This window comes from Nomascus leucogenys, chromosome 8 (assembly GCF_006542625.1).
Source record: "Nomascus leucogenys isolate Asia chromosome 8, Asia_NLE_v1, whole genome shotgun sequence".
In the NCBI taxonomy this organism is placed as follows: Eukaryota; Metazoa; Chordata; class Mammalia; order Primates; family Hylobatidae; genus Nomascus; species Nomascus leucogenys.
The window spans coordinates 14,803,887-14,826,712 of NC_044388.1; the positions used below are offsets into that span (position 1 = coordinate 14,803,887).

Below are 22,826 nucleotides of genomic sequence, written 5' to 3' on the forward strand. Positions count from 1 at the left end.
TGCCAATTCCTCACTTAAATTTTTTCATAAGAAAAAAAGATTAAAAAAAGACAAGTAGGAAGGCAACTGAGTCAAGGAAGAATGGCTTGTCTTCTTGCATTAAGCATCTTCCTGAATTAAACATTTTATATTACCTGTCTCTTTGAATTAGCTTTTCATTAATTACTTTTCCAACTTTTATCAAGAAGAAATCTCATCAAATTTTATTATATTCTGTGATATTGAAACTTATTTAAAAGAATGGCAGGAGATAATCTTTTAATAAGATTTTGATTTCAGTCCATTACTTGTCAAAAAACTGGGAAGCACATTTACAGCCCAGTGTGGCATTTTAAGGTAGCTGTACCTAGTCTGGGGGTCATGGGGAACCCACTCATGAGGTGTTAGCCAGGGACACAGGACAGGTGATGCTCAGACATTTTCTACTTTATGCAGTCCATCTCTTTTCAGAGAATTTGTCTCCTTTTTGTCACAGAAGATAATGGGGGAAGAGGGTTGAGTAAAATTCAAAACACCGTATCACAGTGAGAGTTTCTGGTTATAATGGTTTTAAGACATTGAAATAGGTCATCAGAGAAAGCAGATGTTTATTCAATGGGCAGATGGGTTATTGTGAGGGAAAACAGTGAGATAATACCTTTAAATGTCTTAGTATGCCTTAGTTCACAATAACTGGTCGCTCTTATGACATTATTATCATTTTGAAGTTGCCATGTAGGTATTTTCTTTCCTTTATAATAAACTACTACGCACATCAGTATTGCCTGTGTATTGCAATGTGTCATGTGGAAGAAAAACCATGTGAAGGGATTTTTCTTACTTTTGTGATTAATTCCAAGTTTCTCCCCGAGTGTTGACCCAAAACTAAAGATATTACCACCTGTGAACCAACAAATGAGGAGATTCACATAAAGCAATTTCACAGAAATGCTCAGGGAACATCTGCAATATTTAGACCCAAATAATCACTCAGTAACCTTATTAAGTATGTATTGTTTTAAACTTTAGTGTTGCTAGTAACTAAAAAAGTCCACAGAAGAATAGCAGCCACAAAACATACAGATTGAGTATCCCTTATTCAAAATGCTCAGCACTAGAAGTGTTTCAGATTTAGAATTTTTTTGGATTCTGGAATATCTGCATATACATAATGAGATACCTTGGGGATGGGGCCCAAGTCTAAACATAAAATTTATTTGTTTCATATATACACACAGCTTGAAGATAATTTTACACAGTATTTTAAAGAATTTTGTATGTGAAACAAGGTTTTGATAGCGTTTTGACTGTGACCTGTCACAAGGTCAGGTGCAGAATTTTCCACTTGTGGCATCGTGTTGTTGCCCAAAAAGTTACAAATTTAGGAGCACTTTGGATTTTGGATGCTCAACATGTACCAGGGAAAGAAAGATTCATCTGATGACAATATGCATTTGTTCCCCTGCTCACATGAAAGTTGTAATGAGAAGCCTAATATGTAACTTGTATTTTAATTTGGCCACATAAATGGCATCTCAAATATCCAATTAGTTTTTTAAAAAATTACTATGTAATATTTAAGAATATAAAAAAGCATAAAGAATAACATGACAAAATACTTGTGGATCTACTACCCAGATTATGAAGTAAAATATGACTAATATTATTCACGCCCCCTGTACACCCTTCCTCAGTTGCATTTCCCTTCCTCCAGGATTAACCATTAACACTGGATTTTGTGTATCCATGTATTTCTTCATACTTTTTGTAAAACTGTATGTATCTCAAAATGATTCATATCCTTATTTTACAACTTGTTTTTGTCGATTTGGCTTTATGTCTGAATTCATACATGTTGATACATATAGCTCATTCATGTGGTAGGGGCAGTGCTTAAATATTCCATGTGCTTTGCTATGTTTCTCAGATTTTAGGTTGGGAATCACTGGACTGTGAACAAAAATGAAGTGTGTCCAAGTTTGGGAAAAGGCAGTTAAAAGCATCACCCCTTTGTTCCCTTCCTTCAGTGACCTCAAAAGCCACATATTCCAGATGGGTCAATGGGCAGCAGTAAGAACATGGAGCCTCCATCAGACTGGGTCCTTGAGTGAAGTAGAGCAGAGCCTCTTGCTAACCCATGTTGGACTTATAAAATGAACAAGGAATAATCTTGTTGCGCTACGACACACATATGTAAATAAAATGGGAAGACAACTGCCTTTCCGGGAGTATTCAAAAGCAGTGCTTTCAGTAGGGGGATGGATTAAAAACTTTTGAAAATACTTCTGTGATTCTAGATTGATATTTATTTTCAGTTGCCTGGAGAATCAAATCTTACCCTTTAGTCTTTATCTTCTTTGAAGGCCTACTGTTATGACAATACTTTCAGAATGGTGTTCACATGCTCATGAACTGTTTCAGACATTGTCAGTTTTGTCTCTACAAGTGGATTTTAAACTCTTTAAGAATCATGTCTTCTCTCCTTTTGTACTCTACACTAACCTTACACAGGTCTACACAGGCATGCAGTAACAACTGGTCTCTTGGTTGGCTGGGGAGGGTGACGACATATTAAATGCCTACTTTGTGTTAAGGAACCTTGTTTATGTTTCACACGAGTTATTTTGATCCTTATTATTTCCACCATAAAGATGAGGATATTAAAGGTAAGTAATTTTTCTTTGGTCACAGAGCTGGGAAGAAGATGAAGGGTACGGGGAGGGCAGTAGAAACCAGTCTGAGTCTAAAGTCTTTGCTTTTTTTTTTCCTCTATCTTATATAATCTTTGCTTTTTACTGACTCTGAGCTGAGTGAGATCATTCCTAGTGTAGGGCAGAGCTTTAGTAGAACAAAAAATGGCTAACAAAAAAGTTTTTCTTTATAAAATTTTCAAACACTAAACATTTTTTAAAGAGTTCCTAGGACTCAAAATTGTTGGGTCTTACCTTGATCACCTCTGGAGTCTGCTGAATCAAAACTGCTGAAGTAGCATCTTTGGCTTTATCACCAACAGAACTTCTACAGATTGATAAACTGGCCTGGGAGGAAGTTGTCAAGGTTTCCTGTAGAATTTGCATCATTTCCCTTTCTTGTGATAGGCTCCCTCTGCTTGATTTGCACTCAACTAGTTCTTGAGCAAAGTCTTCAATGCTTTCCAGGATTCGCAGTAAGAGGGCTCGATCCTCTTCCTCTATTTTGTGTCCGTTGGTTTCAATAATCCTTGTTAAACAGGAAGGTGAGACTTTTTCTACGGGTGAAGAGACTTTAGATTTAGGCTCAAGATCTACAAGGGTCTGACCAGTCAACTGACTGTGACTATTTAAAGAATTAGAGTTTTTACCCTTTGCAAGTGGCTCTCTTAGAGAGGTCTCCATCTTCTGTGAAAAAGATTCCAAATCCATTAACAATTTATCTATCTCTTCTTGGCTACTGGAATTCGTAAAATCTCTCTGGTCTCCCTCTTCAAATTTAGAAACTTTTGATTTACAGTCTTCCTTAGGTAGATGAACAAATGATTTCTCAAATACCTTACCAATTTCATTTTGCATTGGGGCGGGGCATTTTTTAAGATGAGTAGCATGTTCTGGAAATTCTGCTCTGTGTTCATTTATCTTTAATAACTCATTACTAGGTCCATTCTCTGTCTTTTGTCCTTTATCTAATGCTTTCTTTCCATCTGACTCTTCTTCAATATAAAGAGTTTCCATTAAGTCATCAGAAGAAACATTTTCTAAAGGGTTCATAGTTAATGACTGTGATTGGACCTGGATAGCTTTTAGAATTCTAGGATCATTTACCTCTAAGTTATATGAGGAATTTGTGGAGTTGTTTGGAATGGATTGTACAGTGTCCATCTTCCTAGAATTAGGCTTGTCATCTTGCAATTCAATAGTTTGAAATTGTCCAGAGTCAGAAGCTGAGAGCTGGACAACATCTTCATATTTAGGGGGTTGTTCAGTGCCAAACACTGGGGAGAAGGGAGTCAGTTGTAAGCTAGGCATATTACTGATCAGTTCTGTTAAATCTAGAGCCTCATTATTCCCAGACTGCATGAATTCAAATGGTAACTTTTTCAGATAGGATGCTAACCTGGTCATTACATTCATATAGACAGTTTCAGAGCTAGAAATTGTATCATTACCACTTCCTTCATTGATGCTACTCCCTGATTTTTTCTTTATGCATTGTTTTATGATGTCTGTGCATTTTTTTAAATCCTCAGAGCATTTCAATAAGATGTCCAAGCACATCTTTATGTCTGTCCCAGAAGAAAAATTATCTATTTTATGTTTTTCCAAAATCTGAGTAACCAAGTCTTCTTCAGAAAAGTTTTGAAGAAACATGGAAGTCAGGTTCGTATCAAGTGAGTTTCTATGAGACAAAGGTTTTTCCTCAACTGAGGAACTCCGCAGTAAACCAAAGGATGGGGCGTTCCCATCATTGTTATAATGGCCACAAAGCAAGTCCAAATCAACTGACCTCCTATTAAATGAGTCAGACTTAACTTTCCTTCCCTTTCTGTAAGCTCCATGGTTAGAGTTTTTGAGTTTTTCAAGGGAAAATTCTTTTATTTTCCCACTGGCAAAACTGATTGCTTCTCCTGCAATGTCCTTTAAGTTGCAGGTATTCTGAAATGTAGATCCTCTCCTGACCCTGGGTATGCCTGTGAAGGCCTGTTGGGGATAGTCTCCTTCAGCCGAAGAAAGCCCATTTTCATGGGGTAGAAACATAGAGTTCAGATCTGCATCTTTGAACTGAGACACAGGGATGTGCAAGAGGTCTGCACAAACACTATGGTGTACCACAATGCAGTCAACTCCATGTGTGAAGGTGTGGCAGGTTCCAGTGCAATAATGTATAGCTTGTTCAAAACGCCGGTCTATCACCACGCTGCTGTAGTGGTTCACAGTACTAACCACAAGTCTGTAAGTTGCTGCCATAATATCAAATCCACTTACTGGTGGGACTTGGAACTTTCTAGAACTTGTTTCATGAAAATTCTCCTACATGACAGTTAGCTGAAAATATATTTAATAACAATGTTCAGTGGTTTCTTCCAAATATAATGGCTTTTCCCATGAAGGGAAACCATCTATATTTGAGGTTTGGTAACTATCAGGATACAGTAGCTGCTGCACATGTGTGCTCGTACTGGCAAATTTAATAATTTAGTAATTGTGCTTTTTAATTTTTAGTAATATTATGATACTGCAGAATTATTTTGATGAAAGAATATCCTCTTTTAGTTCTTCAACAGTTCTATAACATGGAAATTTGCTGTCATAAATTTACTATCATAAATCTTAGTTGGTAGTAGAGAAGTATTGTGATAACTGAGTCCTCCAAAGGTTTAAATGATCCATTTTTCTGTGAATGACAGAGAAACCTGTAATAAAAAAGAAAATAATTAAAAGGAAATTTTTTTTAATGCTGGAACTTTTAATTTACTCTTTCTTTGCATCCCATATGCAGTTAACCACCAAGCTTTATTATCTGCAATATCCCTTACAGCTGATATTCAACTCATGCCTTTGTTTCATCACACCTTATACTCCTTATTGCCTAGAGTAATATTACCTCAACTCTGCCTTGTCACATCTGCCTCTGAGATGAATTTCTTACTGCATGCTCCTTGCCACCTTATATGATATTAAGAAGCTTAGATTTACACAGCATTTTCATCCCTCACAGCTTAAGAATTCATACTTCTGATCTCCTCATGGATCACAGCAAGTCTACCTCTTTTGACTCACTTTTAAGTCCCTCAACACCTGTTCCTATCCATCTATAATCATATTTTCTACTGTGTCCCCACACCAACCTTTTGCTTCCATCAACCTAGTCTTCTCAAAGACTACCAATACCTAGTACCTGTTCTTGAGTCTCAAACTTCCTCTACTCTTAGAAATTATTCTCCCATCATCTTCTTTTTGCCTACTGAGAGAAAAAACAAGTTTCATTACTGATCTTGATCCCATCTCCCAGACTCTGCCCCATGTGGATATCTCTCTCTCTGCATCAAGTGGACAGAATTTACTTAATCATTCTCTTTTTAAAAAACGGCTTTTAAAATATACTGTAGTTGCTTTCCAAGAAGGTTCTGTCAATGTATTTATTCAGTTAACAAATACTGACTACCTACTGTGTGTACCAGGTTCTTTGTATACACTAGGGATAGAGCAGGAAATAAAACAAGGGGAAAAAACCTAATATACAAGTTAAACATATAAACTTATCATATGGTGGCATGTGTTGAGGAGAAAAATGATGCAGGGCAAGGGTTTAGAAATGCTGGGAGGGTGCTGTTTTATGAAGGGTTGTCAGAGAAGACCTCACTGACATCTGAAAAGCAGAGACCTGAAAGACTAGAGGAAGCAGGCCAAGGAGGTATTTTGAGGTAAATCCTCCAGGGCAGAATAACCGCAAGTACAAAGGCCCTAGAGTGGAGCATGCGTGATTCACTAAAAGAATGGCAAAGAGACCAAAGTGGGTGGAGCAGAGAAAGCAAGGGGACAATGTGGGAGATGACATGGCCTGTAGTCTCAGCTACTTGGGAGGCTGAGGCAGGAGAATTTCTTGAACCCGGGAGGCAGAGGTTGCAGTGAGCCGAGATCACGCCACTGCACTCCAGCCTGGGTGACAGAGCGAAACTCCATCTCAGAAAAAAAAAAAAAAAAATTAAAAATAAGTAAATAAATAAAAATCTGATGAACTTTTCATGAGTCATCTTGCTGAGAAAGAAAAAGGGGATGGGACAAGACTTAAAAGAACGAATCACAAATTTAGGTCTTTTGAGTATGTTTTGAAAGGACATCAACAGCAGAAAACCAAACCTTAAGGGGTGGCACCAACTATCAATGAGAAATTTACAGTCTAGAATCATTTGAGTTAAAAAAAAAAATGCCAAAGAATCAAAGATTACTTTCCCTGCTATTTGTTTCAGACCCACGGGTGTCAAATTCTGCCTTTTTATTCAGAGCATAATTCAACTGATGCCCAGTTAACTAGATGGAATCTTAGACATGGAGTCTAATCCACTATTTTCAATCAGAGATCCAACCTAACTCAGAAGCACCATGCTATCCTGCGTCTAAGAGAAAGCTAGACTCCATGGTTTTGAATCCCAATCCTGCCAGTGCGGCCTAATATAAGGTGGTTAACCTTGTCAGTCTGTTTCAACGGCAAAATGGAGAGAATAATAATACTCATCTCATGAAGATTAAGTTAACACATGTCAGATGCTTACAACAATACCTAAGACTCAGGAAATGCACAATAAATGTTACTGCTGTTATTGCTCTAATTCCCTTATCAAACATTTCCTACTCTGTGCCAGACCCTGGGAGAATGATGCCAAATGACATATAGTGTTGTCTTCAGAGTGCTCAATGTTTAATGAGGGCAGGGACAGAAGCAAGCAAGCACAGCAGCTATCAGGAGTGAGGCCAAGTTTCTCCCATTTTGCTCCCACAATTAATAAATGTTCTCTTCAGAAAAGTTGGACAATATTCACAAGCACAAATAAACACTGTTGATATTCTTATGGACATACTTTAAACTTCTCTTTTGAAAATTTATAAATGTATGTATTTTTTACAAAATCTGGACCATACTATAACTTACTTTGACAATATCTCATAAATGTACTTCCAGGTCAAAATAGACATAGATCATTTTAATGAATAACAGTCTATCATATAAATAAATTTTGCCATTTGTTATTGCTGGACATTTAGGTTATTTACTATTTGTTTTCAAATAAGCAGTGATACACATTCTTTTACATATATTTTACATAGCTCTTCAGTCATTTGCTTATAATATATTCCACATAGTAAAATGTTGAGTCAAAAGATGTGTGTGTGTGTGTGTACATATGCTTTTTCAAAAAAGGTCATTAGATACATAAGGCCAATCTAGAAGAGGGCCTGTTTCTCCATGTTTTCTTGGACTGATTCCTCTCTTTAAATTTTTGGTAATTTGATTGATGAAAAAAAATGGAAGTACATTGTTTTAATCTTCATTTCCTTGATTGCTGGTAAGTCTGAATATCTTCTCATTTACCTATTAGACATTTTGTCATTGTTTACTTGTGAAGCCTTTCTTCATGTTCTTTGTCTGTTTTGAGATGGAGCATCTGAATCAGATTGAGGAGTCAGGAAAAGCTTCCTGAAATATAGCGGTGTAGGTACATAATTTTGAAGGATCAATGAGAGCTACTCAGACAAAAAGGAAGGGAAGAATACTCCAGATAGAGGGAAACACATGTGTGAAGGCAGAGAGGCAGAACACTGCACAGTGAGTCCCGAAGTACAAGTAGTTCCAGCTAGTTTCACTGGGGGGCGTATAGAGACAAGCAAGAGGGCAGGAAAAGAGAGCAGCAGCAGCAGCAAAAGCCAACCACAGTTGGCCTTTGTATGCTAAACTAAGGAGTCTGAACTTTATTCTGAAAGCTATGAGAAAAACAAAGACTTTTAGGCTAGAGAGTAACAGGATGAAATTTGTTATAGAAAGATCACTGTAGCACCTGAGTGGAGGATACATAGGAACCTGACTGAAGACCCAGAAATCGATTAGGAGGTTATGATAATAATCTATGCAAGAAGTGATGAGAATCTAAACTAAGTAGGTGACAGTAATAACAAAGAGGAGGGCGCTGATTAGCCCAGGAGGAAGAATCCATAGAACAGCAGGAGGGGAAAGTGACAGGGAGGAATCTTGGGTTTCTGGCTTAAGTACTGGGAGACTTGTCTTGCTAATCCCAAGACAGACTTTTTGTTTTTGTTTTATAGGGGGTGGCCACAGGACAGATAAAGTTATTTTCTGAATGTGTTGTTTGAGGAGGTACCTGTGGAATACCTAAGTGGTGATGACTGAATGAAATGTGAACATAAAAACCTGGAGGTCAGCAGAAAGATCTGGGTTGGAGACGCAGCTCTGAGAAGTTACTCAGGGTGAGTGCATAAAGTGAGAGGAGCTCTGGAATGAGGAAAAGTTGAGGATCAATGACATTTCTGGGTTGAAAAGAGGAACAGAATTCTTAGAGGGAGTCTAAGAAGAAAGAGAAAAAGATAACAAGAAAACCAGGAGAAAGCAGTTTTATGGAGGCTGAAGATGGGACTTTCCAAATGGAGGTCACTAGCACTGGATGTTACTAAGAGGTCCAGGAAAAACAAAAAACTGGATTTGCCAATATGAAGGTTGCTGGTATCCTTATCACATGTAATTTCAGGGACTTGGTGTCAAAGAAAGTGGTGTAGGTAGACTAGATTAGTTTTTTTGCTAAGAAAAGGAGGGCTATAAAACGGCAGCTAGAAGAGAATGGAGATACGAATTTTTTCTTAAAGGACAGAAGATACTTGAGCTTGTGTACATGTTGAAGGGAAAGATCCAGAAGAAGCTCTGAGGACCCAGGAACTAGTAGCCAAAGCCCTGGTGGGGGGATTAGTCTCAGAGGAAGGTGGATACCTTTCCTAGTAAGGCAGGGGGAAACCAGTTTATAAATGGGAGAAGAAAAATATAAGGATTTTTTTTCCATGACAGCTTCAATTTTTCTCAGTGAAACTGAAAGCAAAATTATTGATTAAAGTTTAGGGGGCAGGAGAGGTATTAAGGAATTTGGGAAGATAGTGAAAATCTGAAACAGATGTTAATGAAAATAAGGAGGTGTCTGATTAGGAACAGGCAAAAGTAAGGATAGATCCTGAAACATTGAGCAGGACTGATGCAGAAGTAGAGATGGTACAAATGACTAGATTGATCCAGGGCTTCTCATGAAGGCCAGAATACAGAGAACAGAATACAAAAAGAAGTATGAGGTAATATGTTTATTGATTAAATAATGTTGATCAAGGAGGAGCAAAGGAGAGAAAAAGTTTCTTAGCAATTTACTAAAAATTTTCCACTAGGATGACATCTGTTTGTGCAATACTAACAAATATTTCTCTCTGCATATTAGTGGACACTTCATTAAATCATTTGAGATGTAGAAGGTCTATTTTTTCATCAGGCTTCTTTTAAAAGTTGATAGAAATAAAAGTGCCTCTGCTAACTTTAAGCAAAAAAAATGTGAAGATAAGAAAACTTCAAAGTAGAAAAGAAAACCTTAAAAATTTTCAAAAAAATGGCAGTTTAGAAGTCTGGTTATAAATACATTTTTACAAAGCAGCAGCCTTTAAATAATAGGAACAACGAGAAAGTTTCTGGTGCCAGAATCACATTAATTATTGAGCTACAGTATTTTTCAATTCTAAAATACATTTTCTTGGACATTTTAACATCACTTAAATGGAAATACATCTTATAGTTGGTAGCATCTTAAAATCCCTATTGGCCAGGCAGAACTGTGACATGGTTGTCATTTATTGAACGCATTCTAGTAAGGTCAAGAAAACACCATCGTAAAAAAACATGCAGAATGACTTGGCAGAAAATTCCCAAAGATCATAGCAGAACACTCTTTTAAGAAATGTGTCATCACCAAACACTCTGGATGGCAGAGAAAGAAAGTATAAACATAGGTGGCTCTAAATTGAAAAGTGATTTTAAAGAGTCTGAATCTGAATGGAAGAAATTCTAGAAATATTTTAGCCAATTATTTCCACTGTATTTTATTTATATATGCACAAGAGTGATACATAATTAAAAACATCCATCAGGCCAGGTGCAGTGGCTCATGCCTATAATCCTAGCACTTTGGGAGGCCAAGATGGGCAGACTGCCTGAGGTCAGGAGTTCACAATCAGCCTGGCCAACATGGTGAGACCCCATCTCTACTAAAAATACAAAAATTAGCTGGGCATGGTGGTGCGTGCCCGTAATCCCAGCTAACTTGGGAGGCTGAGGCAGGAGAATTAATGGAACCCGGGAGGCAGAAGCTGCGGTGAGTCGAAGGCTGCAGTGAGCCGAGATCCCGCCACTGCACTCCAGTCTGGGCAACAGAGCCAGATTTCATCTCAAACAAACAAACAAACAAACAAACAAAAAAAACAAAAATCTGTCAACATAAGTCTCATAGAACTCTTTCAATAAGTAAAAAAAGTTCTAGATGACAAGCATTCTATCATAATCAATAGTTTTCTCTTTCTTAATGGCACATGAAATAATGAGTTTTATAATCTTAGATAAAATATGAGAAAAATTTTCAATCTAAACATCTGTTATAGTCTGCTTTATACCCCTAATACAACAGACTACTTGGGAATTCTTAATTGTTCTGAATGTGTATATTTATGCACCTCAGGTCTGTGGCATGCTGCCAGTCCCACCCCCCAGGCTTTTGGTCTCTGCTGGTCCTTTCATCTCCACAAAGGGCCAGAGTCTGTTTTCCTAATTTCTGGGCAAGTGTTTCATATGCATCTTTAGAGTTCATTCAACAAATATTTATCAAGCACTTACTATTACCACCACTTTAAGCAGATTACGATTACTCTAACAAGTACTTTCCAGTGCCTCTGGAAAGTTCCACAAAAAATTGCTATATGGCAATTCTTAATGCAGAAGATCTGCTGTGAAACAAAGGTTTAGAAGCAGCAGATAAGAAAAGTTAGGATGGAGAGGAACTGGATTTTTGAAAGATAAGAGCCTTATCAGGTAAAAAACAGGTTGGACTGTGCCTTGTAAGCAAAAAGGAATTCTATGAAGGCACAAAGATAGAAAAAGGCTTGTGTGTTTGGAGAGGTATAAGGAGTCTGGTATTGGTAACGTTGAAAATGTGCAGTATGGGTTTCACAGTTTTAAGGTCTCCTCCAAATAATAAGAATGAGAAACAGGAATGCAAACTCCATCTTCAGAAACCTAGGAGACACCTGTAACTCCAGATGAAGACAGAAAAGAGAAGGAATGGTAAATGACTTAGCTTACTGATGACAAGCAAACCAATTCATACCCTGCACAACCCAAAGAAAGCCAAGGTTTGTTGGTAGTAGGTACCACAGAAAATGGAGTAGGGTAGAGGATTGAACATAGGGGGACTGTTTGAAAGTCTGTAAGAGAATAGTTAGGTCTCCCTACCCCCACTCCACAAACTCAGAAATCATCCCTCTTTCACCCTGATGAAGATAGAAAGTTGATGTGCTGGGAGGAAAAAACTGAAACAGAAAAGCACCAACATCAGGGGCATCAGACAAAGACGGTGGTAAAGGATTGAAAATAAAGGAGGCCCAGGTCACCAAAAACCAGGCTTACTACCTCCAGCTCCTAGTCTCCACTGTGGATTAAAGAATCTTTTTCTGGAGAAATAGAAATCTCATCTATTGATCACCTTACAGTGAAGCCCACTAATTGACAAATGCTGCCCACAAACACAGAGCTTCCCTTCAGCTTTTTAGAGCTTCACTGTTATTTTGAAATCAACTTTATTGATAATTTACATACAATAAAAAACATATTAAATGTGTAGTCCAGTGAGATTTGACAAGAACCATGTAACCACTGCCTTAAAAAAGACGGAACATTTTTATCACCACAAAATTATCCCTAGGCCCTTTCTCAATTTCCCTTACCCATAATATCCAACAACCACTGATCTGATTTCTATTACTGTAGGTAAGTCTCACCAGTTCTAGATCTTCATATTAGCATAATTACATATGTACTTTTCTCTCTGGCTTCTCTCATTTAGCACTTAGTTTTGGGATTTATCCATTTTACTGTATGTTATCAATTGTACATTCCTTTACACTGCTGAGTAGTAGTCCACTGTATGAATATACCAGAATTTGTTTTATCTATTCAAATGTTCTGATGCTATTCAACAAATAGATAAAACAAATTCTGGTATATTCATACAGCTGATGGACATTTGAGCTGTTTCTAGTTTGGGCTATTATGATTTAAAGCTATTATGACTAATCAAGTAAAAGTCTTTTTGTGGATATGTGTTCATTTCTTTTGGGTAATTAGCAATGGAATTACTGCGTCAGGATAAATGTACATTTAACTTTGTAAGAACCTGCAAAACTGTTTTCCAAAGTGGTTCTACCATTTTATACCCTTAGCAGCACTTGAGAGCTCTAGTAGCTCCACATCCTTTCAGATACTTGTGAATTTTAGCCATCTTAGTGAGTGTGAAGTGGTATCCCACCGTGGCTTTAATTTGCATTTCCCTGCTGACTAATGATGTTGAGTATTTTTTCATACGCTTATTAAAAATTCATATCTTCTTTTGTGAAGTGCCTATTCAGAATCTTTTGGGTCATCTTTTATTACTGAATTCTGAGTTCATTATATATATATTTTAAATACAGATATTATCTCCTAGTCTGTGGCTTCTCTTTCCATTTTCTTAGCAGTGGCTTTTGAAGAGTAGGAGGTTTTAATCCTGTAAATTAATTTCATCAATCCAATTAATCATTTTTTCTTTTATAGTTAATACATTTATATATACTACCTTAAGATCTTTGCTTATCCTAAGGTCATAAGGATTTTCAATGGTTTTATAGTTGAAAAGAATGAAACACTTCCCTCGCTTGATTCCTGGGACATATTTGGCTGGTTCTCCACCTGCCCTTTGAAAATTCACTGTCTCCTTCCTTGCATCTCTCCTTTTGTCCCCTATGTGCCAGTCTTCCTCAGAGTTTTGTCCTTTGCCTCGTTTCTCATCCTATGTATGCTCAAATCTTGTCCACTTTTGTGGCTTTAAAATCTTTATCTGGTGCTTCCTCTCAAATATTTATCTTTAACTCCAGTCTCTTCACTGCCAAGTATATTTAACTACATGGGGAATATTTTCTCCTGAATGTGTACTGAAATCCATGCCCGAAGCTGAATTCATCTCCCAGCAAACATTAGAGCTACATTTTTTGGGGTGTCTCTCCCTAATTTCATGGAGAAATTTGGGAAGTTAATATAATCTTAAACATTAATGCAATGATGGAAATTATAGAATGGTGTTACACATACTACGTTGCTATTTATTTGTTCCACTTCAGGAAACATCTGGAGCAGAGTATGAGGTAAAGAAATTCCACTGCTTATCTCAGCTGATGAGAGGGTTCAAGAAGAAATGATCAACATCAATCATAAAGAAAAGACAGAGTTAATTGAATGTCCATGCCACTTAGGTGAATCACTTGAAGACTAAGAGCAGAAAAAAACTGTAGAAAATTGTCTTGAAAACTTTTTATTTAACAGAGTACACAAGGTGTAATGATTCAGAAGTAATGAGTCATTTAGAAATAATGAAACTATTACTTTGCCTGGAAAACATAGGCAATCTTGGGTGGATGACTCAGTGTGGAAACTGCTTCCAACAGAACAGTTTAAAAGAATACCAGAAGTGTATAGTAAGGCCTATTTGTGGAATAAAAAAGAGACCTGGAATATTTTATTTGTTGTGTCCACTTCAAAAATAGTTGAGAAATTTAAAAAATAAAATAAATAAAATTAATATAGTTGAGAAATTAAAACATCTCTTATAGAAAAGATTTTCTGATGCTCAAAGAAACTGTATACATGGGTATGAAAGAGCACTTAATGCTTTCGGTTTAGGGCTAATGTCTGAATGAGGCTAAGGATGATATAAAAACATTCAGCAGTGGACCTGATTTGAACATATGGGAATTAGGAAGCGCTTACAAACTTACTTTTATTTTTACCGCAGTGGAGAAACAGGAAATGTGTGGCTGAAGGGAAAAAGCACCAGGTGGACAGTCAGAAGCTCCTGGTCACAGCTTCTGCACTGACTACCTGGGTAACTTGGTCAAGTCACTTCCCTCACAGAGATTTCATCTTTCTTCAGGAAAAACAGGATGAAAGATGGCTCTGGGGTCTAGGGAACACGAGAAAAGCAAAATTTGTTTTTTCTTGGTTTGAACTAAGAAAGAGCTACATTTCACCAGAGAACTATTTTGTATTATTTGATGTGGTAAGTATGATTAATAGGCTATTAATATTTAATGCATGTAATGTGCAAAGCTACTGATTTCTCTGAGAACTATCTCCAAAAGGAATATTTGGGGTTAAACTTTTACCATTTTCTAATTTAAAAAAATTCTTTATTATATACTCCAAAATATCACCAATAGTTTTTGTCTCTGTCTAGCTATATTTTAAATTACTTTAGTTCACACAATTTCCTTTTCCAAGTATTTTTCTTATTTTGGAGGAGAACATAAAAATCAGGTAACATTCTATAGGTAAAAATCATTTAGACAATTTAGAAGAACACATGTATTTTACAACACAGTTTAATAAACATTTGAGTCCCACTACAGGCCAGGTACCCTTCAGCATAAAGAACTATGAACTCTATGGTTTTGCCTCAAGCAGCTCACAGTCTGAGTGGGCAGGAAAGTGGATACATAACCTTTAGGCAAAAGAAGACACACCAGAGAGGGGATCTGCCAAACCCAGTCCTGGAATAGAGTAGTGTAGTTGGCTGAAGGGAAAACGTCCTGTGAGAAGAGGGAGCAAAGCAGAAAGCAGCATGGGATGTGTGGGAGCTGGCAGGAACTTGGTATTATTGGAGTGTCAAGTTTGAAGATAGGCTTCCAGGAGCCAAAGCTGAAGGAGTAGGGCAAAGGCAACACAGCATCAGAAAGCCCCCGAGAGGTTACAAATTGTGGCTGCGGGAGGAGACAAGATCAAATGTGCACTGTGGACTATTACTCTTTGTAGCATTGTGGAGGGCAGACTTGAGGACACAAGATGTTGCTAGGTAGGCCAGGTAGAAGGCCTCAGAAGAGTCTAGAAGAGAATCCGTGAGGCTATAAACGAAGGCAGCTCAGGGGCTTAAGTTGACTAATCATGATCACAAAACTATGAGCGGGCTCTAACGTAAGACTTCTATCTTTAAGTCCTGTCCCTTTCTAAATTCCTGTACAAGCACAAATTCTGGTTAAAGATAACAAGAAATCTGAAATTTATTTTTATTAAGTATGGATATATTTTTAAAAGGACTTTATTCATTAATTTATATTAAGTACTCCAAATGTTCAGGGCATTACAGAAAACAAACAAGGCTTGTTTGTAGGAATTTGTGAGGTAAAATAAATGAGACAAAAAAATAGGTCAATTCATTTAAGAGGTATTTATTGAGCTCCTCCTGGGTCCTGATGGAGATCACATTCTAGTGACAATTCCTTTTAGAACATCATTTTTACATCCTCCTTCCTGATGTTCCCAAAATGAACAGAGAGAGAGAGAGTCTTCAGCGCCTAGTGGATTCTAGAGGATGGCCAAGAACCTATTGTAAAAGAAATAGAATCATGAGATCAAGGAAAAGCTGCTCATTTGGGATAAGAGAAGAATCCCAAAGAATGGTACGGATGGCAGTAAGCTGGGGTGGAGCCTGGACCTGCCTTCAAGGCAGTTTGGATTTGACAAACCAAAGTTACTGTTTTGTCTTTTTAAACAATAGTTTTAATCTTTATAAAAGTAATGACTGTAGAAATAAAACACACTGCAAACAAAAGTGAGAGTGATACCAGAGAAATTATAAAGAGGAAAGCAAAGATCACAGCTAGAGGTAGTATCAATGTGAACATTTTTGTAAATATCCTTTTGGGCTTTAAATATACACATACACAAACAGTCATGGAGATTTTTGTGCATATAACTTTTTAAATAAAAGTAAGATTAAATTATAGTTTATTGCCTGTTTTTTTTCCACTTAATATAGAGAAACTCCTTTCCCTGAAAATAAAAATCTATAGTATACAACTTATAGATATTGTATGGGCACAATAAATTTACTCATTTAACTCTCTAGTAAGGTACGTTAGGCTGTATGGTAAGTAAGGTACAGAAAGGAAGCAAGCAACAAGCAAATGAAAAAACTGACTTCAGCTGTGGCAGCATGCTGACTATTTTAAAGGTAGAAAAAAGGTAAGACATATGGAAACTCAGGAGATTTTTTGTGTTCCAGACATAGATGAATAATGTCTGAATCTGGAATTCTTTGTGGATGAAGAATTTCCAAAAGGGAAACAAAAAAGGACTGAAACCCAACACACACTATAAATGAAGTAATTTCAAATCTTCACATCTGCAGAACAGATAGATAGAATGTCAAGAAAGCACTGAGACAACTAAAAACAGTGGGTGGACTGCCAGGGAAAAACCAAGTCTCATTCTAATGATCATTCACAACCACAGCTTTCCAAGGAAGTGGCAGAGCTCCCAAACTATGCTCTAATAGAAGGTGTACTGAGCCTTTCTCATGAGATGCTAGGTGGCTTTAAGACTTCATGTGTCCTCTGGGTCTCCACTTTCTGAAGTGTTTGGGTGGGCTCTGTGGGTTAAAAACTGCTTGTCAAAGTTCCCTTGGAAGCTGCATTTCCTACTGCAACAAAACAGCTCTGCTTTTATCTGTTTTAGATACTGGATCTCCAAAAAACGTTTTATTTGAAAAAGCAGTTCCACAGCTAAAAAGTGTACTTAAAATAACAGTGTTAAAAGAAAAATAACATTCACCCTTCAGCTTATTTGTTAACCACAAAGAGAAAAATGTAAATATATAATGGAGAGATACGAACATTCCCATCTCAACACGTTAGATAAACTTGGCATCACTAATGGTGGGACAATCAATATGTGCCTCCCAAAATGATTCAATGTCAAGACTGCAGCATCATTGATGGAATTCCCTCACCAGAAATATTTAATCTAATCAATCCCTTAGATCTAATGTCCAATTCCAGAAAATATAGGCTATAGATAAATAAGTTAATACCATGAGGAAGCAGAGAAATTCATGGTATGGATCATTCTATAAGACAACTGGACTGGTGTCTTCAGTGGGTGGGTTAGGGGAAAAGGAAGCAAAAGGAACACCAGATATAAAGGTTCTGAGGTGGGAGCATGGCTTGAATGTTTTAGCAAGAGTGAGAATGCCAGTGTGACTAGACTTTGCTCTTACCTAAGTGAGATGGAAAGCTACTGAGGAATTTTAAGCAGAGAAATGACATGACCTGATGTTCTTCTTCACAAAATCATTCTGGCTGTTAGGATGAGAACAGACTACAGGGGACAAGAGTAGAAGAGGGAGACCAAAAGGAGGGCTATTAGAATAATCCAGGCAAAAGATGATGCTGGCTTGGACTAGGTGGTAGCAGGAGCAGGGTGAAAAGTGGTCAGATTCTGGATATATTTTGAAAGTAGAGCCAATGGGATACATGAGTGGGTTTTACAGAAAAGAGGGAGGTCAATAATAAAAATCTAAGAGTTTAAAAAAACTGTTTTTTTTTTCTTTTTAAATCCTTGAACAACTGAAGATGAGAACTCACATTAATTGAAACTGGAAAGACTGCTGAAAGAAAAGATTTGTTTGTGGGAGAAGAAGTAGTGGTTGCAAGGAGGATCAGTAGTTCAGTTTTGGACATATTAACTTTAAATGCCTATTAAGACATTCAGGTACATGTGTCCAGAAGGCTGCTAGAGAACTGAGCCTGGAGTTTAGGGGACAGATGCAGGTAGATAGAAATTTGGGAGTCTTTTTTTAAAGTCATGAAACTAAGTGAGATCACCAAGGGATGGAATACAGAAGTAAAAAGGAGATATCCAAAGGCTGAGCCAGGGGGCACTTCAAACATGCAGAGTGGCACTGTCCAATGGAACTTTCTGTGATGATGAAATATTTTTATATCTGCACCATGCAATAGCAGCCACTTCCTACATGTGGCTATTGAGCACTTGAAATACAGCCAACTGAAGTAACTACCTGCAGCTAGTGGCTACACAGTACTAGACAGTGTAGAACTAGAGCATGGGGAACTGAAGAAGAACCAGCAAAAGAGACTGACAAAAAGTGGCCAGAGAGGGAAGAATTACTGTAAGTCAATTCTCCATAGGTCTCTTATGTTTCTGCAAATATTGTAAGTGAGGCACTATCTTGATAGTCGGTGATGTGACACATGACAGTTCCAGACTATCTTTTCAAGGATGTTTTTATACTGAATAGCTTTGGAAGACTTGGTAGTGTCTCCCTCCAGAGCAACGGGTTACTGTCCAGCATAATAAAGATAATGTTTCCCTCTGAAACAAAGAGCAGGCATGCTTATGGCCCATTATAAAAGATTTGGGTTCCACCTAAGATCAAGTTTCCTTTCCAATAACACAGCCTTACTGTGTGTGCAGGTGTCATCTGGCCTCTTCATATTGCCCTGGGAGAACTGGGGATCAGGAAACCAGCACAAAAATACTGATACTTTGGTTATGTTACTGCTGTAAGTAATAAACTGTCTTCTGTCTCTGATCCAGAAGTCTCGTGTCTTCTACCATTATACATGAAACTGTGGCATATTAACTTGTTAGTATACAAATAGAGTAAACTCTTAGATCCTTCATAGTTCTTGACAAGTATCTCAGAAGCCCAGTGAAGGTGTTTCAAGGAGGATAAAGTGAACGATCAACTCTGTTCCTGAATGTTAAGTCAGATAGGTGTTGAGAAATGACAGATGTGGACATCACTGATAACCAAAAAGAGCAGTTTTATTGGAATTATGGGGGAAGAAGTCTGACTGGCTTTAGTTAAAAAAAGAATGGGAAGAGAAAAATAAGCAACAGAACATAGATAACTCTTTAAATAAGTTTTACTACGATGTTTACATTAAATGAGGCAAAAGTTAGAGGGGAAAGTGGAGTGAAGAAGGATTATTTTTAACATGGAAGAAATAAAAGCATATATTCATGCATAGGAGAATGGTTCAGAAGAAAGGAAAACTGATGACACAAGAGAAAGAATTATAAAGCACTTAGGGTAGTTCTTTCACACTAACAGGAAAGAAAGCAGAGTATATGGATACTACCACGGGTGGTGGGTAGCTGCGGTGATAAAGCTTTTTCTTGACTATTTAGTGAAATAGGAAGCAAGGCCATCAGTTGAGAGTGAAGAGTGGGGAGGAGATATCCAACACGAAGGAGACTGAAGAAACAGTCATCAAATAGGAGATGAAACTGAGAGAAAATGGCTGGAGAAATCTAGTATAATAGCCAGGCAACATTAAGGGTCCACTTGAGGATATGATAATTAATATAAGTCAAGTTCAGCAGCATGGTTTTACAGGCATGGAATAGGCAAATAACTGGATTTAACTGGCTCTGTGGGTTAGCCAGGCAAAGTTGCTGAAGTCAAAGAGGGTCAAAGGAGTTGAGCATGTATGCAAGGGAAAGATGATAGTGACTGATGATGAAATCTAAGCCTCTACCCCTTCTACCTCCTGAAAACTTAACCCTTCTGCTGAGCCCTGTGGGACTCATGAGCAGTTATCAGCAAAATCCTCATATTCTTGACCTCTATAGCTTTCCTCAACTTCCTTTACCTTCATATTTAAATGGAAACTGAATTCTCCCCTGAGAATGCTGCTTTCCCTGTATCCCTTTTAGATGATGACTCTTTTTCTCTTCCATACTCCTCAAAACATGAGACCTGGTAACTGCCTTTCTTGTTCCTCACTGCTGCTTCCAGATCATTCTCCCTTTGTGCTCTCCAAAAATCCTCTGCTGAGTTACATACCATCAGACTCTACTGCCTACTATCCTTCCTTATTGCAGTCATTTATGACTCCCCAAAGTCACTCCCTTTCATTCCTTGATTTTAGTTCCTGGCTGTCACTCCAACACTATTTCTGTCATAAGTCTTACTGATTTTAGCATCCAAACAAATAATTCATCTGATATTCTGTCCTCTTAGTTTCTTCATCTTTTTTTTCCACAACATTAATAATGCTGATCTTGTTCTCTACCCTGTCGCAGTCACTTTATTCCATGGTCACATCCTAAGCCTTTAGAACATCTTAAGAGTACAACTTAATAACCACACATCTGGAGATACATCATTTGCCAAAAAGTTTACTGGTGAGTTCCAAGTAAGACAATCCATCTGTATGCCTCCACTGGCAGGGTCAAAGGAACCGTTATACATTAGGTGTAAGACTGCTCTCTGCAGAAATTCATGCTACCTTCATCAACAGATAAACAGCAAAGAGGAGGGAACATGGCATTCATCCTCTGATCTTGGGCTTGTATTCCTTGAGTATGTGTGTGTGAGAGAGAGGGAGAGAGACAGAGAGAGGGAGAGAGGGAGAGAGAGAGGGAAAGAGGGAGGGGGAGAGAGAGAAAGGGAAAGGGGGAGAGAGAGAGAGACAAAGTGAGAAGGATTGGGTTAGAGACAGAGGTGTGCTGCTATGCTGACCCTTCTTGTACTGGGCTTTCAAAGAGAAGATTAATATTATTACATCATCATTTTAAAGTACTTATACATGCTAGGTGTATTAGTCCATTTTCATACTGCTATAAAGAAATATGTGAGACTCGGTAATTTATAAAGGAAAGAGGTTGATATGGTTTGGCTTTGTGTCCCCACCCAAATCTCATCTTGTAGCTTCCATAATTCCCACATGTTGTGGGAGGGAGATGGTGGAAGATGACTGAATCATGGGGGCAGGTCTTTCCTGTCCTGTTCTCGTGACAGTGAATGGGTCTCATGAGATCTGATGGTTTTAAAAACGGGAGTTTCTCTGCACAAACTCTCGTGGTGGTGCCTGGCACCATCCATGAAAGATGTGACTTGCTCCTCCTTGCCTTCTGCCACGATTGTGAGGCCTCCCCAGCCATGTGGACTGTAAAGTCCAATTAAACCTCTTTCTTTTGTAAATTGCCCAGTCTTGGATATGTTTTTATCAGCAGTGTGAAAATGGACTAACACAGAGGTTTAACTGACTCACAGTTCTGCATGGTTGGGAAAGCCTCAGGACACTTACAATCATGGTGGAAGGGGAAACAGGCACATCTTACATGGCAGCAGGAGACAGAGGAAGCAAAGCGGGAAGAGCCCCTTACAAAACCATCAGATCTCGTGAGGACACACTATCGCGAGAACCGCATGGGGGAAACTGCCCCCATGATCCAATTACCTCCCAGCAGGTCCCTCCCTCAACACTTGGGGATTACAATTCGAAGTGAGATTTGGTTGGGACACAAAGCCAAACCATATTACTAGGATTGTACTGAGTATTTAAATGCATCATCTAATTTAATTCTTATGTTAACACTGAAGTGTTATCTATTTCACAGATGAGGAAACTGAGGCTTACAGAAGAAAAAAAATTACTCATGTTACATACTCTGAAAGTAGAACTGTGATTTGAGTCCAGGTTTCTGTAAGATCAAAGCTCTTTTGTCATATACTATATTAAGGCTAAAGGAGCTGGGGTAGTCAGTTCCTAAATCCCTGCTACAATTCCAGATTTCTCAACCTCTAGGGAAGGAACTCTCAAAATAGGAAATAAAAGAAGGAAAGAGAAGGAAGGGAAAGGAAGGGTAGTTAGAAGGGGAAGGAGGGAGGGAAAATCTATACAACACTGAAGTTGTTATAGTAACCTGGATAGGATGAACAAAAAGGTGGATTTCTGTTAAACTCCAATTTTGTTTTTCAAAAAGTTTGAAAACTAATAAACTGTGACACACAAAATAGCTATAAAAAAGTCATAACAGATAAAGTTAATGGAGTAAAATTTACAGGTGACTCTTAAAAACCAATGAATAACGTTAAGTGCTACCTCTCTCTGAACTTCAGGTTATAAGTATGTTGTCAAACTTTGTAAGTATACTTAAAACAATGAGCTTGTTCAATAATATAACTGACTAGGACATAATTAAAAGCATGTTCACAAATGGCATCGTATCCAGAAATAGAATTACATACAAAACATGCCATAAGGCTAAGCATAAAGCTTGACTTAAAAAATGACCTGTGAGATTAAATCAACAAGAGGCAAATAGAAGACGCAGAAGGCTCTAAATGTGGAAGAACACAAATATCAGGGCAAGACAAAGCAATTTAAAGGAACTTAACAGAAGAGTAAAACATAGGATTTGATTTAGAGGAAACACATAAATAGAAAAGC

General features: G+C 37.7%; 1 protein-coding gene across 1 annotated transcript in view; it reads right to left on the reverse strand.

The window, feature by feature from the left end:
* Positions 1-22,826, reverse strand: part of PPP2R3A (protein phosphatase 2 regulatory subunit B''alpha) — a 193,782-nt gene that overhangs the window by 153,127 nt on the left and 17,829 nt on the right. The window contains exon 2 of the mRNA XM_003265256.3: positions 2,925-5,365. Coding sequence (XP_003265304.2) covers positions 2,925-4,919 — 1,995 coding nt within the window. The 5' untranslated portion in view covers positions 4,920-5,365. The remainder of the gene's footprint in view (positions 1-2,924; positions 5,366-22,826) is intronic.